Genomic DNA, 20,037 nt, shown 5'->3' with positions numbered 1-20,037 from the left:
AGACCGCGGCTGGTGCGATTGCTGGCGAGGCAACGTCGGGATCGAAGTCGAGGTCGATGCCGTGGGGTCAAGCTGCGAGTGCGGCTCCACGTCGTCGTGATGGCCATCGTCAGAGTGTCGTGACGTCGCAGCCGTGCCTGGCGATGCGCACCAGCAGGTGTGTGTAGCTCCGTCAAGCTGCCTTGGTGGGTACCGCGACTCCGGAGACGACGAGGCTCCGCTCGAGGCCGCTGACAGACAGACTTCCGCGTTCACCGGCACCGCAGGCCTATTTCGAATTCACGGATTAAAAGTCCACTCGCCGACTTACATCGGATTTTAACCGATTTCACTTTAACTCTTTAAAGTATATCGCTTAAGTGTCATTTATTTCATAAACGAATACTTTCCACTCTATCAATTTACAATACATATTTTTAATATTATTCGGTGATTAATCTCATAGAAGAAAAATTAAGAAAATGAAACAAGATGCACGTATGACACTTGAATTATTTCAATGTGCAACTCTTTATATTTGTATAAAAATTATCTCGAAATTATCTCTTCTATCAAATAAAAATCGAATAATACCTTCAGCTCGGTGAAGATCTCTGTGAAGAATCCAGGCTCGCTGTTGATTCGCAGCATTTCGGAGCTAAGTCGGTTGACAATCAGGAGGCATCGGTCCCAGAATTTATCCTTGCTGTCCTCGATGAGGAACGGTTTTAGCGGGTAACTGATCTCGTTGCCCATGTAACTGTAGCTCAGATAAAGACATGTCAGCACCGTCGCCTGAAGCTCTTTCTCGGACGCCTCATCTCCATCCACGAGTTCTTTCACCAGCATATACACGAACACTACGTTGGCAGGGTTTATAAAGGGCACATCCTGTTGAACAAAAAAAGAGAAGAGTGATTCAAATGTTTAAATTAATTTATATCCATTGCTAATTTTTATCCGACACAGATTGATCTAATTAATGATAAGAAAATTGATGGATAATTCTGTTATATGATTAAATTATGTACAGAAATATCCTCTATTTTTCTAATTTTTCCTCAATTTATTATATATTTATGAATATAATTATAGAGAAAAATATGATTTATATCTAAATTGCACCGTTTTGTATAGAATTTTCAGCGGTGTACTTCCGATAACGATGAGAGATAAGAATAAAGTTTGTGACGTCTCGCAATTGTACAAATAGGAAAAGAATTTCATCGATTGTTCGTTAAGCATTTGTCTAAATCTGTATTTTAATATTATCGAAATCGATGCAGTTAACTTTGACGAATTAAAGTTGTGAACTTAATTCTTAATATATATTCGTGCGTTTTATTGATATTGTATCATCGTATTGCACGGTTGTGTGCGATGTATAAATATCTCTTTTCGCGTATCTTGCTATTAATCGTATAAGTGTCATATGTATGTTAAATATATCCCTGGAGACTTTAGATGTACGTCTTTTCACATCATATGCGTATACGTGTCTCAATATAAATATGTACATGTAGGCATATATATCGAACGTAAGCTCTTTGGATACAAATATAGTCACACAGATGTTAATTAGTGCGGATACACATAAAGAGAATATGTCGTATAAATAGAGGGTCTATTTATAATTGACAAGACCTCCCTTAGCCATAAAACACAAAAGAAAATATGTAATTGAGTATATCTATGCGTACAATTACAATATTTATTTATTGCGTATAGTAATTTCGTAAATTCTTACATACTGTGTATATGCAAATGCGCAATAAAAGTGCTCCTTCTGTCATTACTTAAAAAAGAATAAGAAAAAATATGTGTCCATTTATCTGCGAACTCATTCGAATACACATCGTTTTTGTATCATTAAAAAAGTGCTGCAAAAGGTTATCACTGCTTTTATCTTTTAAAAATTAATTATTTTGAAAACAAAACAGAAATAGAGAAAATAATAAGAATCAGAAACAAAGTTGTTCGAGCGTAAGAACTATTTACTATTAATTGCTGCGCTCCGACAACCGCGCTTCTGGTTCTTATACTTTCTCTATTTTTGTCTTGTTTTCAAATTAATTAATTTTTAAAAAACGATAAAAGCAGTGATAATCTTTTGCAGCACTCTTGTAGTGTTGCGGAAACGATGTATATTCGAATTGGCTCACAGACAAATAGACACATATTTTCTTATTGCTTTCTCCATCATTGTTGATCTTTGAAAAATCACATTTTATAATATTAAAAACCGGATCTAAAAACTGATTAGCAATGTCTTTAGCTATCTAAACGAATATATCTAAACGAATATATAATTAATTATTAATTATATAAAATATTGTATATTATAATAAATTAAATCAACTCATTGATTCATCAATACAATTATATTGAAGAGTTTTATCATTTAATAAATTAAATTGTTTGTTTATTTTAATTATTACGTGTACTGTACATTATACTTTATAAATAAACAAAACATCAATAATAGAATTCAATTAATTCTTTATTCTGCATCTGATTCTCAAGCGTAATCTTTCGTCCTGTCTCGCATTATCGTGCGCAAACAATAATTACTTTGTAAACACTAGCGCACATAATTTTTATTGTCAATACAATTGATTAATTATGCACCGAGTCGTAAACCATGAGTGTTCCACTCTAAAAAAAAAAATATATGTGCACATTATATATTATGATACATCTCGAGCGAACTAGTGTATGCATTGGCTTGTGACGCGCACGCTAAGACAGAGCGGGTCGCATTAGCGCGCATGAATGCATCAGCTTACGATGCGAGAAGCGTAGGTGCATCGATTCGCGAGACTGCACGATGCGACGCGGCCATCGCACATGTGGGTGCATTAAGTGTGGTGAGGCCACACAGTGACCTGAGGGAGGATCGATGCCCCCGATACGTTTTCCTCGCTGATCGGCAATCTGCTTGCTGTTTTTACTGTCCGCATCGCATAGCCGCCCTGTTCCTCGTTAACCGTGCCGCTTAATGCACATTACGTCGCGCGCACTCACGTTTGCAATTTGCTCACACGCTAGAATGCATCCCCCCGGACTCTGTCTCTCTCCCTCTCTCTCTCTCTCTCTCTCTCTCTCTCTCTCTCTCTCTCTCTCTCCCTCTCCCTCTCTCCCTTCCCTCTGTCGTGTGCCACGGCAGGGCCGTCGACACTTCGAGGCGACGACACATTTCTTGTGTGAGAGCGCGGAGAATATAATCGGAACAGTGTACTTTGCACAATGCAGCGGAAAGAAAAAGGGATGCGCGGCCTTGCGTAAACGCACGTCGTGTACCTCCGTACTTCTTCCGATCCTCCCGCGGAAAAGCTTGCTCCTAATCCGTTCTTAACCCGCTCAAGGAATCGTGAATACAATCAGGTAACTATCCTTTGACAGCTGTAAAGTATCTTATGACGTAGAAAAAAAATGGCAAATCGTCACTTTGGTTCAAATTAATTTCATTTTAAATTTCTTCTTTAAATTTATTTATTTAAGTAATTTTTCTTTCGAATAAATAAGATAAATTGAATGCAATTTGATAAGAAAATTGATACGTCTCGAAGCCCCTTGATTCAGTGAAACTTTGCATAAAAGAATGATAATATTATCATCGTGCAGAAACCATTTGTTTTAAGAAATCTGTTGTTATCCGTTTACATGTCAATTTTTGCGAGCCTAGAATTATTTCAATCGGTTTGTCAAACAGTAGAATAAAGTAGGCAGGTAAATTAATAAATGAAATGAATAATATAAATTAAAACAAGTAACTTCAAATAATGATAATTTTATAACCTTTCATTACACATTACAAAAATCAGATCGCGTGACGCTATCGAAAAAAAAAAATAATTCGTAGGTAGCGTTTATCAACTGAGATATGTTTTTATGTCTACAACTTGCGAAGGAAAATTCCACCTGTAATTTGTTGCGTGAGCGAACGTAATAAGCATAAAATTATACAGGGTTATTAAAAAAAAAAGCCGCATTTTATTAAAACGATTACTCGTGTTCTGGAATTTTTATTTCCAATATGCTTGGAGTGATTTTTTATATATATATATATATATTAAGTCCTCAATCCGGTCTTCTTTTATTGCGGAAAAATCGAAGCAGTCCATTCAACGGATTTATATCTATCGTTATTATTTCGCGGAGAATAGAGAGAGGTCGTGCGCGAGGTTTCCGCTGTCGCATGCACGATTCATTAAGGTTTCCATGTGCATCGGGCGAATCTCATGAACAGGCGACCCTCTCGATCAGGTATAACGCGGCTCGAGAGTCTCGAGGGCCGAAGGACGCGGTGCAACAGAGAATTGGGGGTGCGCACATATATACTACTCCAGGTCGGTCGATATTCGCCAGGGGTGAGCGGCCTGCCCCCTACCACCGGGCGAGCCCGCGCATTATTCGAGTCGCCTATATGTAGACCTAAACCTTTTAATTAAATTTCCAAGACTGCGGATAACGATTCACCGGATAGACGAGAGTGCACCACTTCGGCCAATTAGCGGCGTACGCCGGCATGTGCACGCAAAACACTCTCAACCGCTATTGCGATCTGACATTTAGCCGGCTCAGAGGCGATCGCTGACGAAACGTCGCGAGGACGCCAAATCCGCGTGAATTATACGCTCTTGAGCTGCGTCCGCGTAATTAAATTATGCAAATTAATGAGATGTACACGTGAACGGCGATACTCGCGTGCCGCGCTGCCAATAAAATGCCTGCTCTTGGAGAATTCTGTGGGACGTCGATAGTCAAATCGATCTCACGTTGTACGCTTGTTTACGATGCATGTGTGTTTTCGATGGTTGTCTAATTATCAAGCGCTTTTTAAAGACGGCTTAAAGACAGCCATGTGATACGCGACACACGTGCTTCCCGTGAAAGAACGTGACAAGAACGCAATTTGCAATTTCAATTGTATGGTTTCCTTTTAACCAGATTTTCAGCAATGCATCCCGATTTGATCCTGTTTAACACGCAGACGATACAATCGGCCAATAGAATTGTCTACAATAATTTATCAATGCTCGTATGCTTTGATATTTTATTAGCAAGCATTCTAGACGATATTAGAATGAATAAAAATATTAGAAACTAAAGAATCAATATTTTATTTATTCTATAGTTATAATATAGCTTATTATATTTGTTATTATATTTGAATATAATATTTTAAAACTACGTATCGACTATTATTCAGAAGTAAGAAGTTATTTGTCAATAACAATTATGAATTTATTTTGGAATAAATTTTATTTTTAATTTAATGCTTCGCAATTATTTCAAAATTATGAGACTATAAATTATGAGATTGAAATATATATTTCTTTTTCAAGCAAAATAAAGATTTTAAATAAATTAGAGAATAATATTTTCTGTCCTTTTAGATCGTAAATTTTAAAAGTTTGATTTTATAAAGTTAAAATTTTCTTTTTTACGTTAAATATTTAGAAAATAATATAAATTGAGACAATTCGACTATTCTAAAAATATAGTATTTTTTCATATATGCTTTATAATTGTTAAATGAAGTCATTTAATTAAGAAAGATTAGGACGATATTCCGAGATCATTTATTATAATTTAAAATTATAAACGCATTGTTAAAACGGTAAATCGTTCTCACAATTATTAGCATTTCCCATTAATATTCAATTAACAATAAAGAACAAACGTTCCATTAAGAACAAACTTATACATGATTCTATTTTTGGATTATTTGATTCTCTTTAACTGATCAAAGACCTTTGTCAATAAGAACAAGGTGTGTCATTGAAGTAAATGAGGTTTACTTAGGATCGTACTTAGCACGTCTATGTTTGTAAACGTGGATAGTAACTTTTCTGAGCTAATAAAAGTGCTAAAAATATTTTTTGAGAATATAATGCCGATGACAATAGTACAAATAAATTGTGTGCCTGCTCGAGACCAAAAATAAAACATGTCTTTGATAATAAAATATTGGAGTTATAAAATATTTGTGCACTGTTAGTGAAAATAAAGTTCGTCGTAATTTGAATTATACATGTCTATTTTTAAAAACACTTTTGTCATTTAGAAGATTATTTAGAAAGTACTAAAAATGTTATTAAAAAGTTGTAAAGCGATTTAATGTTACGCGCATATATTGCAAGAGAAAAGAATGATATAACGACGACAATATAAATATTTTCCTGGTTCTATTAATACTCGATCTTATCATTACACGTACTGATTGTAAATGGGCGTATCTATCTCCTTTTTGCATACACGGTCACGCTTTGTGGTTGTCTTTACACGTACACATCATGGTCTGCAGACACGTACGGTATACTCTTAGGATAAACTATGTACACATTATACTTGAGGGATTAGATTCAAGCACGTGCGGAATCGATTTACAATTCTTGTTGCACTTCGACATTTCAGAATGCGAGCAAAAATAAGTAGTATTGTTCTGTGCGTTTACTGTTAAAAAGCGCTTTCAAATCAAAATACGTTAATAAGAAATATGCTAAACAGAATGTTATTCTTTAATAATAATAGTTTAAATAATATAATATTTTTTACACATCTAATTTACATATTTCCATTATTTCGCTTTCTATTATTGCGTCAAATTTAACGTTAAAATTTACGAGCCAGTGTGGAGAAAAAGATCAGAGTATGCGGTAGAAAATTATTCAGTACATCTAATTACCCCAATTCCGTCAAGCTCGTCGCAAATCATAATATGTATTATTAATCTTGTCAATTGTTAGCGCGTTTAAATTGCTTAAAATGATAAAAATTGGAAAAAAAACCGGAATTTTGCATGGTCTGGTTCTTAAATTAGGGATAATAGTATATTATGATTGCGCGCAAGGTTGCTATCTTGCTATTATTTATTAAAATACTCATTGTTGTATAAAAACCGAAATTTAATATAATACTTTTAACATTTTTATTTTTCACGATACTAATTTAAGAGCACCACCTGAAAAATCAGTTATTTACATAAATTTTCTTACGTACGATCAATTTAGGGTGATAGAAATAGCCTTCGCCAGGAGGTGACACACGAGAAGAGAAAATGTCTCCCCGTCATAATTAAAATCGAGGGGTGAACGTCCCTTTTATGAATCCCTGCATTTTTCCACACATCCCTGTGGGGTGGTTTTTGCGACGTTGCCATCGTTCGTGCGCAACGTTTGCGGAGCACGTGACCCTTCATCCCTTGCGCGATTTTCTCCCTTAATGCACATTGCTGCACATCTTTTCTACGGCGCATGTCTTGTCTATCGAATCCCCGTTAGCTCATTATCTCAGATTTTTCGTAACGAAAAAGAAATGGCTTACAAATTTCTCAAATTTAGCTTTTCCATCCAGTAATGTATAGCAATATTCACGAATATTGCTCAATATCAATAACGCGAGTGGATGCTCAATATCAATAATGTGAATAAACAATTTATAGGTAATTTTATATTAACTTGATAAAATTTATTTAAACAAGGAAGATCATTTTTAACACAAGTTAAATTGCAGATACAGATTGTGAATGTATTAACAAAGTTATCGGCAAAATTAGATAAATTATCAAAGTGTACAGATATAGCAATAAAAATATCAATAATAATATATACAAATAAACTTTTCAAGAAAATTTAATTGAACATTGTAAACTTGTATTCTATTACTAAAAATAGATGTATGCGTCATTGCACAAAAAAATTATGATATAATGTATCTTACACTTCCTTATAATTTTTATCGCGAAAAAAAGATGAACTACGTCAATTTAAACATTCTGAAAAGGCTTAAGCCCATAGGCTTATTCTTGAAGTTGAAGTAGTCAAAAGAGTGGGGCACGAGGGATTTGAGGTTGAAAATCAGCAGATCGCCAGAAGGGATGCTACAGCGACAACAAGCGCTGTGTATACATGTTTACTCACATGACGCATTCAACAAGAGGATTAAGCACATGCAGACGGATGCAGAAATAGCTACCCTTTGTTATCTGTAGCTATAGCTCTGTATTATATTGTATGTATTCATGGAAATGTCCAACGTATCGACTTTTACACATATTTGAATTCGTACATAAAACACACGCTATTATATTTTGAAAAAGCAGATAATTTTTCACTTCTCTCACAAGTATATTTTCAGAAAAGTGTCTGTTAAAAATGTTAGATTTTTTAGATATCTAATTTCTTTCAACTTTGAGCAATAATTTAAACAAAACAATTAAGTTATATGTAAATATATTTATTTTGATTATATAATTATATTTGAGTAAAAATATAACATGTAAATATGTTAAAACAAGTTAAAAAGTAGTTAATTATCTGAATATTTATTCACAACGATTTGATAGATTTATTTCTGCCTGATATTAGTCCTTTCAATCTTTATTGATTTTGGTGAGTAAATTTTAAAATACTTAATTGCAAATTCGAGAAAATTGTCTTTAGTAATTAGTAAAAGTATGTCAAATTTTTAAAAACGTTTTATGTAATTTTCATCAAAAGCAGAGAATGAATAATTAATTTTTATTAACGCTTAATTACTCTACGTGATGTTTGATCGGCTGTCATTTCATACATATTTTATTAATTTTTTTCGTATTAATACGTGTTAATATGAATACTTCAAAAGTGTCATATGAAATTTCTAAGAGAATAAGCTTTGATCATTTTGATTAGTTAAATAAAAATAAATTCTAATGTGTTTAACTTGAGTGACATAATATCTATAAAATATGTACATTTTTATATATTTATTTATAATATAATATATAATTTTTTATCAATCTTTTGTTAATCAAATGTGTTTTACTTTTTAGAAAAAGGTTGAAAACCTTTAAACTAGTCTACTCTGGATAGAAATATTTAAAAAAAAAATCAGAAAATCTACAAGAAAGTCGATTTTTATCAAACTACTTATTAACGAATCATTTTCTGAGCACCGAGATAACGTGGACGCTTTTAGATGTTGGCTCCATCGTTATCTCGCTCACCCTTCCAGCGAATCCATGTGTGGATTTATCGACATGAGAAATCGATGTCGGTGGGCGCAGGGGTGTTACTAGGGAGCGTGTCTACGCAAAAGCACTTTATTATGGACGTCTTCGACGCCTGCTTGCAAAGTGGGTTGAAACACGCGAATGTCGCAATACGTCGCAAATTATTGCAAATGACAAAATACGCCGCAAATTATTAGAAATAGCAGACTAGTGAAGTGACATCGATTGTAAAGTAACGTTTATTGCATTCTAAAATTGACTGTGAATCATATAAATTTTATAAAAAAGAAAAACTATTTTTTACTTATATTATTGCACACACAGATTACATACAAAATTAATTGCTAAATACTTTAAATCAAATAGATAATAATAAATATTAGTGCTTTTCTATTTTAACAATTATTTTAGCGTTAAAATAATTTTAAGTAAATTTTTGAATACTTTTTGTAAAAAATTTAAGTAACTTTTCAAATCAACGAAATTTGTAAGCATAAAATATGTGAGATATTATTTCAAATATTAATGAAATTAACTATCAGAATTTTTTTTTTAAATTACTCAACTCAAAGAGATAAAAGACAGTCAACCAACAAGGCGCAATGATTAGAGCTTGAACGTCACTTGTGACGAACGAACTCCACCCACGGGAACGGAGAATCGCCGCCGCAGTGGTCTAGAAATTATTACTAGCGCGCTTCGCGCTATTTTCCATAAAGTTCCACGAATATTGCGGCTCGTTGCACGATATGCCGGTCGATAGCGACTTTCGTCATAAAGTAGGTAAAAGAATGCTGCCGATTTGAGCGGCAGATAATTAACCCTTTCGTGCACGTCGTATTGAAACGTTGAAACGCATTTTAAGCAACTCACATCGTTGTAATATTCGTATCATTATGTTTTTACAGATTTAATTTGTTACTTTGCATGACTGAATTGGGTAATGCAGCTAATGTAAAATTCACTTTTTTCACAATTTAGTCACGGAAACTTATCTTTACCCTAAAAAGATTGTGTAAAATCTCAGCATGTATTTTAGAACAATGTATCTAAAATAAAAATTTTTTAATTAAATCCAATCTAACTAAATCTGCTAAAAAAAGTCTAATATTAAACAATTCAAATAATTTTGTCATAATCTTAAAAAATTTGTTCTTTTTACAATTGATTTATTTAAAATAATTCAAAAATTAATTTAAAAACTAATGTTTATCTTAAAGAAAAAAGGTATGTATTTTTTGTCTACAATACTTGTGTGAGAAAAAATTTCGTTTTTTTTTAAATAAAAACTGACATACTAAATATATATATATACATAGCACGAGACATAGAGACACAGGCACAAAGTGGATAAACAACAACGCAGATTTTTGCATTGTATTATTAATAGTTCGATAGTATTTTTAAGTCAGCGGCCAACTACGTCAGTTGACTATCGGAGTGAAATATTTTTAGTTTGATCAATAGCATCTACGTGAAGGATATGAGTCTTATAGGGGCTGTGCAATTTGCATAGGTCGCAATCGCTCACGATAGCCCCATTAGCATAAACGCTAAATTCATAATCGAATCAAGAATCGGTACCAACTGAGACCACGAGCAAATGTTCGATTGATCCTGGTTCGTTTCTTGTGGAAGAAAACGGTCAATTGTATCGACAGTTATAAAACCTATAGCATCGAAATTGCAGTAGTAATATATAATATATTATGTATTTATTACATATAATTCCGCAATGAAATTATAAAATTCCTAGCATATTAAAGTTGCAGAAAAATTTTATTCAGAACTTGGAATAAAAATATATTAGCAGTAGAAAAGCTATAAGAAGTTATAAGAAGCATAGCGTGGGTATCAGAGTGTAAAAAGAAAGTTCTTTATTAACAAAACATACAAAGTAATGAAACGTTTTGACTCAATTGCGGATCGTTTTCAGTCTAATAGGATTGTAATCGGTAAGATGTCCATGTAGACTTGACATGCAGCTGTTACTTGACAGCGTAACGAGGCATACGATTACAATCCTGCTAAACTGAGGAGGATTCGAAATGTTTCATTACTTTTTATCCTTTGACAATAAAGAAATTTCTTTTTGCGCTCTGACATCCACACTACGTCATTTATAGCCTTATAGCTTACGGTTCTTATAGCCTTTCTTCTGTCAATATTCTTTTTTATTATTACAGAATTATATGCTAAAAATATAAATTCAGAAAAATAGTTTATAGATTAATGTAATTTTTGTAATAGTTGTTCCTTATTTACAACGACTTGCAGCGAAAATGTGTTATTTCCTCAATTATTACACGTATATCTGTTGTATAATTATAATAAATAACAATGAAAAATTGTATACATAAAATTTAATTCTTCCATTTGATGCAAAATGTATTTAATATTTAATGAAAAGAAATTTGACACTAAACTGAATAACATGTTATTTAGTTTTATCATAATAATCTATTAACTAATCTTTTATGTTAGTTACTTATTAGTGCAATCAAATATTAATTGGCACATACTGTTAAATCATTAGCAGTATTACACGATTATGTAATAGTAAATTAAAATAATTGTTGCCCATTTTTATTGTGTTTTAGAATATATTAATATAACATTTTGAGATTTAGCAGCACTATGTTTTTTTATTAAATATTAAATATATTTTGCATTTAATAAGGAATAAAATTTCATGTGTACAATTTTACATTTTTATTATAATTAGCGCCAACTGTTATTATGCAAATGCATGTCAATTTGCATAATATATGGACTGTTCATATTCAAATAGAAATGTCACGGTTTTGATCGATAAAAAAAAGTTTCCCTAATTCTCTCTGTGACATATGCGATCAACCCTGAGTGACTCTTATTATGCACTAATGCGTACTGCGTATTCTCGCGGGACATCCTCTGCATCCCAGAGGATTAGCTGCGAAAAGAGCCCTTTCCTTCGTGACGCGTGCGGACTGTGATCCCATCCTTAATGATAGTCTCTTAAGGGAAACGAAAATTTTCACTGTCGAAGACAAATATTTGTATTCTCTAATTAAATCGTGATTGCGTTCCTAAATATTTCAGAGCTGTGGCATATTAATATTAATATTTCAATTTAAGCTGAGCTAATGATCAGCAGAATAGCATTTGATTCAAATTAAAAGCATCAATAATTTTCGATTTTTAATTCTTTTACTTAGCGTTATCAATTAGTAAATATTTCATAAAATACTTATACTAATAATTAAATCGAAGAGTTCGCGGATGTTAGGAATTTTTTTCGATTAGAACAAATACCATTTCATGGAGACAATTAATTCCTGAATATACTCGTATAATGAAATATATTTAGGAACCATAATATAACTCGTACTGTAATATTTTCTGTATTAAAATTCTTCATAGAATTTATGAAAGTAGAGAGAATAATTTTTTGTTTATATCTGCTTGTTGTTCAACGACCGTCGACCGTATCGGCACCGTACTCGTATATATCGGTGCGGCTCAATCAGCAAGAGTTAATTACTTCATGCCGCTGGTGCATCTTAATTATCCAGTTATTACGATAGCGAAATAACCACGAGAGTAATATATTAATTATAGCGTCAAACTGACGTTCACGTAATAATTATATTATCGGTGAATATATATTCACGGAGTATGTTAACTACCTAGCAAATAAAAATATTTATAACTAATTGTAAGCATATTTACTACCAAAGATTTTTGGCGAATATGGAGCTAATATGTTTTCAATAACACGTGTGCTTCTAAACATATGCAAATATTATTAATTTGTCATTTAAAACAACACAAATAGAATAATTTTACGAAATCTACCTCATAAGATTAAGTAGTAAGTTAAACTCACCTGCCAGCCTTGAAGCAGAAGATTTCTGTCGACAGTTCTGAGCCACATGACAGCGTCGCCGGCCTGGAAGTCCCTTAAACGGGTGCATTTCCTGTGCAGGAAGACGCCGAGGCACTTGAGCAATTCCGAAGTGGAGGCCTGGATAACGGTTTTCCTTGGTCCAGGAGGCAGAGGTTTCTGCACCAATTTTTCACATGTCGGATTGTGCGTGGTATGATTGTTGTTTGACGCCGGTGCTTTTATCTAATTAAATTTGCAAGAAAATCATCTTTTAATAAAAAGCAATCCTCTTAATGCTACATGAATAAAACAAATCTTTATGTGTGTGTGTAAAGGTAAATATTTTTAAAAAATATATAAACCAATTTCAGCCCACGTTAAATATTTTTAATTTTATATTAAACATTTTATTATGACTTTTTTAATTTAATGATAATAATGTTGATTGCATATTATATTTTAATAATTTGAAAAAGTGCAAATAAATATATTAAACAATGTACTTATTGATATTAATATTAAACGATGTGTATTTAATATGTGTAATGTGATAACTTTTTGTTAGATTTGTCAACAATAATAATTTTAATCAAATTAAATATGTTTGTTAATAGATTAATGTATACATTTCACGCTTCATTATTCGTTGTAATTTATAATAGAACAAAAGGTAATAATTAAATATTAAGTAAATTAAATATTTAAAGGCAATCGTGTTTTGAAAGACAAGAAAATTTGTTGAAGAGAGAGTGAAACTTAGTGAGGAAAGAAATTACTCGTGCAATATGCCACGCGAGACATCAAAACGATCGATGCTTTCGATCCGTGTCTGGGGTCAAAGCACGTTTGTATAATTCATTCTTTACGCTATAAATCGCACCTTTGGCAGTAGTCTCTAGACTTTTCTAGACACAACAGGTGAGAAAATACATATGTCAATATTCCTTTATATTTAATTCATCGTGAACAAAATTTTGTAACGCTTTGTCTATGCTTTTTAATTTACTGCGTTGAAAGAACTCATAATAAATAATATATAATAGTTATTGTCGTTATTCGTTATTATATAAAATCCCTCAACGAATAAATGATTGTAAAATGTATATTACGCCTCTTAATAGTCTCTTATACAATTTGAGAAATTATTTCTATTTTAAAATTATAAATTGAACATTGAATTGTCAATTTAGTTGAAATTGAGTTATTCGGAATTACATCATATATAAGTTGCTTTGTGCAAAAATATAATGTAATTGTCCAATATAAAATCTAATATAAAAATATAAAAATATATTTGTACTTTTAATACAATACTGTCAATTTTATATTAAAGTACAAGAATACAATTTATCAAATTTGTGTTCTCGTTTTATATTATTGTATTGAAGTTTTACATGTAAATATTAATTACGCCAATTTAGAAAATGTCAGAGTAAAATTATAAACAAAAAAATTTATGGATGGCACTCACCTGCGGTGTCTGTATGTTCTTATTCTTATCAACGATAGGAATATTATCAAGTGGCTGTCTGAAGGAGATATTCTTGTTTTTATTATCAAGCTTCTTCTTATTATTATTAGCGGTGCTGAATCGCTTCCACGACAGAGCGTTTATGAATAGCGAGTGCTTCTTGAGATTCTTCTCCAGGGCGTTCTTTTCTGAGATGATCCTCGCATTGTCGTTGTTGTTTAGGTTAATATTATTGTTCTGTAACGAGTTATTATTAGTCGGTGGATGATTTGTGGGTGGCGCCGGCGCCACCGTGGCGACGCTGCTCTTGTTCTCGCGATTTTTCGCGTTATTAAGCTGCTCATAATTGAAGTTGTTCAGCGTAAAGTCTGCGGGATGTTGATGCCCAGGCGGGTAAACAGTCCCGCGACGATCCCGCGGACTGAACGACAGTACAGTCCCCATGCTGGTGGCACGATGCTCCGGATGTTCCGGTTGCGATGGTTGCTGTTGCGCCTGCTGCTGCGCTTGCTGCTGACTCGTCGGTTGTGCCTGCTCTCTGCCGCTTTGTGCCGGATGTGTCGGATTTTGCGGCTGACGACTCACGTTTTGAGGATTCTGGGCGTCTCGCCTCGGACTATTCGAATGGCCGGGATTTTCCGCCGGCTGACCGGCGGGATTTTGCGGGCCCGGATTGTGATCCTGGTGACCGGGATTGTGGCCCGGATTGCCGGGGTTGTGACCCGGGTTGCCTGGATTGTGCCCCGGGTTGTGGCCTGGATTTCCCGGGTTGTGGCCTGGATTTCCCGGATTGTGGCCCGGATTGCCCGGATTGCCCGGATTGTGGCCGGGATTGCCCGGGTTGTGACTCTGGGGGTTGTTTCCGGGATTGTGACCGGGGTTGTTTCCGGGATTGTGACCGGGGTTGCTTCCGGGATTGTGACCGGGGTTGCTTCCGGGATTGTGACCGGGGTTGCTTCCGGGGTTGTGACCAGGGTTATTTCCGGGGTTATGACCGGGATTGTGGCCGGGATTGTGGCCGGGGTTGTGGCCGGGATTGCCCGGATTATGGGGCGAGTTACCCGGGTTGCAATGCCCGGGATTTTGGGACTGGTGCCCCGGATTGTGGGTCGGGTGACCCGGATTCTGGTGAAGCTGGGACGTAGCGGGTGGCGGTCTCGGCGGACTCGGTGTTGTGACACGCTGCGGCGGGGGTGCTCGAGGAATCGAGGACTCCCTCGAGGGTCCCGTCAGCGGGGTCGCATCCCCTGGCTCAATGGCCTCCTCCACGACGGGACCCACCACCTCACTCAACCGACCTCCCAGCCTGCTGATTTCTACCGTCGACTTGAAGGACACTATTCCTTCCTCCCGCGACGCCGGAGACCGATCTATCTCCTTTTTTTCGGCCAAATCTTGAGTCTTTTCGTCCAACTACGCGAAATTGCGCGATAACGCACCCTCTCCGCGAAGGGGAGAGTGTTACAAATAATATGGCGGTTCTTGACGGCGATCGATAAGCGCAGAACGGGATGCACTCGAGAAACAGACACGCAAGTTTTCTGATATTTCGTCTTGATGTAGGTCCGCAGCCTCTGTACCTTCCGTATCTCCGAAGATGTCACGCGGCAAGATGTCGTCGATGCGCGCAAAAGATGTCGGCCGTCGTGCAAAATGGCGAACGATCGATGCCTTGCCGCCCTCCGCCTCTCGGAGGGTGGATGAGCGAGGTGAACGAAAACACTGGAGCGACACACCGAGCCACTCTACTCGATATCCCCTGACTCTTGCCCTCCGCGCGTGTCGTGTCTGCTTCGCTTTCACGACAGCTGTATCCCGACACTCTCTGGAGTCGCACTCTTTCGAGTCGCACTCTCGGAGCACTCTCGACGCACTTTTCTTGCACTCTTTCAATCACGTAGTTTGGAGCGTGTCGACGCGATCCAGAAATACGGATCTCTTTCAAGACACGTCTCCGAGTATCCTTATCACCGACAACCGATGCTCCTGTTTGTATACTTGTTCGATTTTCCTTTTTTTCCCTCGCGGTGTTCCGCGTCTCGCTACGACCTCCAGATCAACTCGAAGGATGTCTTCCGAGTGACGTGAGTGTGGATACCCTTCGCGACAGACTTTGCGATTGTTGACAACAACAACACACGCGCGCTTCTTCGGAAATGTTGTGAGAATAGACGACTGATCACTCCGTCGGCAGGTGAACTATTCTTCTCCGTCGCGCGACGAGTTTTGCTAGCAGTCTGCTGCGCTCGTCCTCGGCGACGTCGACGTTGCCGCCGTCGTCCTCGTCGTCGTCGGTCGGCCGTGCGTCCACCACCTACGTCTACGGCCAACCAAGACGTAGCACGCCCCGTTACTGTTATCGTTGCGCGCGCAATGGTTCGATAAACGCGGAACGTCGATGGTCGGGGGTGGAAATGAACGGAGAGAGCTGGAGAAAGAGGAAATGAGAAAGAACGAGAAGAAGCGTGGAAGGGTGCGCTAAGGGTGGTTGGGGGCGAGTGGTGGGGGTGCGTTGGAAACGTGAGATGGAAAAGGGCGTCGGAGACGAAAGGGAGCGAAAGGGACGGAAGAACGCGAGACGCGGAGAACGGGAGAGGGTGGCGGATGCGATCGGGAAGGGAGAGAAAGAAGGGTAGTCGCGTGTCACCGTCGACGCGACTGTGTATACGCCCAAACTTTTCTTCGTCATAACTCTTCTTTCCCGCCGAGCCCCAGGAGGACAGGTTCGAGACTGTTCCCTCGAGTCGACCACGGAAATGCTAGTATCGTCTCTGTCGGAGATACTTTTCAGAAAGGCTTCACTGTCGCCTTGTGAACGTAGGTCGAGATTTTCCACGAAAGAGAATGCGGCAAAATGAATGAAAGTGGGACGCGCGCGGCGCGCGCGACGTAAATAAGCACGGCCCGGCTCGCAGGTAAATAAAACTCGCCGAAGCTCGTGCGCGCAGAGTGGAATGGATATCCTTTACACAAAGTTGCAGAAATAAACAGTAATAGCCCGGAGCATTCCGCTTCGATAAGAATCTCAAGACGCGACAGCATGTAGAAAGTTTTCCCCAAGGAAATTTTCGACTCAATTGTAGTCTTGACAGGATTTTTGATATTTGCTCAGTTAAAAAGAACATAGATATTGTATATTTGTAAGCTATTTATATTTATATCTTTTGTGAACTAAAACGTGGAGTTTTGCGCATCTTTCGTCTGGCCAAGAAAAGATTTTTTCTGTCGAAGATTTGCAGAGCAACCAGTGGGCTTTCGCAAATTATTAGTAATTATTTGAATGTTAATTACATTGAGATAATTTAGATTTATGCTTTGTAATTTTTTCAAAAGACTTCTTTTTTGCTGCAACGATTTTATGTAACATATAGAAAAGGTATTAGAAGAATTAATTAATCTTCTTAGTTCTGGATATAACAAAAGGCCTGGCTATAAAGGAAACATTATAATTATGTACTACTTTAATGTTCTTAAAGAATTAAGATAAAAAATTTCGCAATCTTGTTGCTTAGCTAGAAGCCAAGAACGAACTCATTTTCTTTTTCTGTTATTTATTCATGTTTCAGAGATAATATCTTTTTTTTTAGTAATATTTTCAAGCAACAATTTCATTTCGCATAGTTTTCGCAAGCATTTTCGATATCAAACAGCAATTGAAATGTTAATACAAAAGCTATTCTTGATAAACTATTTATAACATATCACAATTTATGTACGCGAGAGTCGCCGACGCATAAGTGCATAATTTGATCACTCATAACTCCCAGATCCATTCTGCGGTTAAAATTATTTCGCAGACTGCACAACATTTTTCATCACATATATAATTTTAGAAAATACTGATTTACCGAGAACTTCCATTTTATTTCACACTGAATAGATCGCTATAAATTTCACACAGAGCCATTAGACAGAGTAAAGTCCGAATAATGTATCTTAGAGTTCATGTAATGCAGGTCAAGTCCCCGGGGAGGGAGGGGGGGGGGATGAAAATTTCGCGTAACCTGCTTTTCTTGGGAGCTGAAACAAGGTCAGCGTGGTGCAGCTTCGAAGGACGATGATATGGGTGGCGACGCGAGAGCGGGCAGGTGGAAGCGCGCACGTGTAACAAGCCTGAGGACACCCGCTCGTGGACACACAACTCGGCTGTGTGCACGCGACGACGGGCGACTCTACTACAGCGGGGATAAGCGTAATAATGTCACATTGTGTGTCGCGCTCGTGAATGTCTGAGACCGTTGAGGAAGGTCGCGATTTCCGCCGCTTCTCATTCGTCGCGCAGTTAAGCTGCATAAATCGGAAATGAATTCCGCCCGTATCACAATCGTCACGATTCAGCGTTAATATGAATTTTTCATTTTCTAGATCTCATTTTCTGAGATGTTATGCACGTCAATCTCATTCATTTAAAAATTGTCATTGAAATTGTTATCTATGTCACAGTAAATTTTAGCAAAATATCAATGAAAATATTAAATGCGTTTTATAAACAATTTTGATTTTCACCGATTTAGCGTATATATTTCTAATGCATATATACTGAAATAATAATTATGCAGAAATTAGGTTGAGGTTTCTCTATTAGCGATAGCATGTCTTTTTCAATTTATTGGCGATCAATAGCAAAAATTCATTATGAAGGTCCATTCCTGACCGCTGTAGAAGCAGATGGTGGAATTAGAAGGTGAATACTTATTAAAAGATGATTCGACCATACGAAGAGGATTGCAGCTGCCAGCGCAATATTGATTTGTTCTTGGATTTAAAAGACGAATGAGGAAAGCTATTTTCACTCGCGTTATAAAATAGATTAGCAAATGCTGCGTTTGCTTTGTTGTGCGTCACTTTTTGCGACGTTTCTTTGTCTAGATTTTAAATATATATTTTTCCTAGCTTCAAAAAAGCTAATGCCAATAAAAATGTAGCAATCTATATATTTCGTCGCGCGAATGCAATTTCTATTACTATTAAATTCTTAAATCAAAGGCTATTTCAAATCGCGCTAATTTAAGGGAAGAAAATTACGAAGAAAAAAAGAAGCTTTTATATCACTATAATCGACAAGAGCACTTTTTAAAGTTTTTAATTGAGAAAACGGAACGCCTATCGTTTCTGCTGATAAACATCTATAAAAAGAAGATCTAAAGAAATGATTGTAAGAATGATTGCATAAACTTTGTGAAAAAAATCTTTTCAACTCGATCATCTAATTAACAGTATATTACAGACGACATAAAGCAAAAAAAAAAAAAAAATGAACTGATTGACGTCTTTCATAAATCTACAATATACTGATTGACGTCTTTCATAAATCTACAATATATATTTTTAGTCAATATGTATTTCATTATTTTATGAGTATTGTGCAATAGTTCATAGTTCAGTTGTTCAAATAACATTTATTAGCGTGTGATAAATATTTAAATATGCGGCATATTTTGTATATTAAATTCTATCAAGAATAAAATTATGAATTGCAATCTACGTGTAAAATTATTATTAATTTGAAGTGGTGAAAGATGCGAATAGCAAGAAGAAATGAAAAAATTACAAGAGGTTTTCCTTGGACTTAAGAAGATCGATTTCTCAGAGGAGAAGGAACCTCCGCGTGAGATCTCTCGGCTTTAAGGGATTTCCCAAGTCACCTGATCCAAGTGGATATTCGACGATATTCCATTCCTGAGCTGTGGACAGACGCTTTCAGGTTTCGTACATCCCATT

At 36.0% G+C, this 20,037-nt stretch overlaps 2 protein-coding genes across 2 annotated transcripts; both read right to left on the bottom strand.

The window, feature by feature from the left end:
• Positions 1–128: 128 nt before the first annotated feature.
• On the bottom strand, positions 129–16,710 carry Cdk5alpha (Cdk5 activator-like protein). The gene is made up of 4 exons (XM_012367223.2): positions 14,317–16,710; positions 12,846–13,088; positions 574–870; positions 129–268 (listed from the first exon to the last, which is right to left on the bottom strand). Exons 1-4 carry the CDS (start codon positions 14,758–14,760, stop codon positions 173–175), a joined length of 1,080 nt encoding a protein of 359 aa, XP_012222646.1. The 5' UTR covers positions 14,761–16,710; the 3' UTR covers positions 129–172.
• On the bottom strand, positions 14,898–20,036 carry LOC137000212 (cuticle collagen 2C-like). Its single transcript, XM_067356175.1, has 3 exons — positions 19,962–20,036; positions 14,985–15,729; positions 14,898–14,932 (listed from the first exon to the last, which is right to left on the bottom strand). Exons 1-3 carry the CDS (start codon positions 20,034–20,036, stop codon positions 14,898–14,900), a joined length of 855 nt encoding a protein of 284 aa, XP_067212276.1.
• Position 20,037: the final 1 nt, after the last annotated feature.

The sequence above is a fragment of the Linepithema humile genome, chromosome 5 (genome assembly GCF_040581485.1).
Source record: "Linepithema humile isolate Giens D197 chromosome 5, Lhum_UNIL_v1.0, whole genome shotgun sequence".
NCBI classification, from domain to species: Eukaryota; Metazoa; Arthropoda; class Insecta; order Hymenoptera; family Formicidae; genus Linepithema; species Linepithema humile.
Note: the sequence above shows the minus strand (reverse complement) of the source record. Positions and strands in the feature narration are given on the sequence as shown.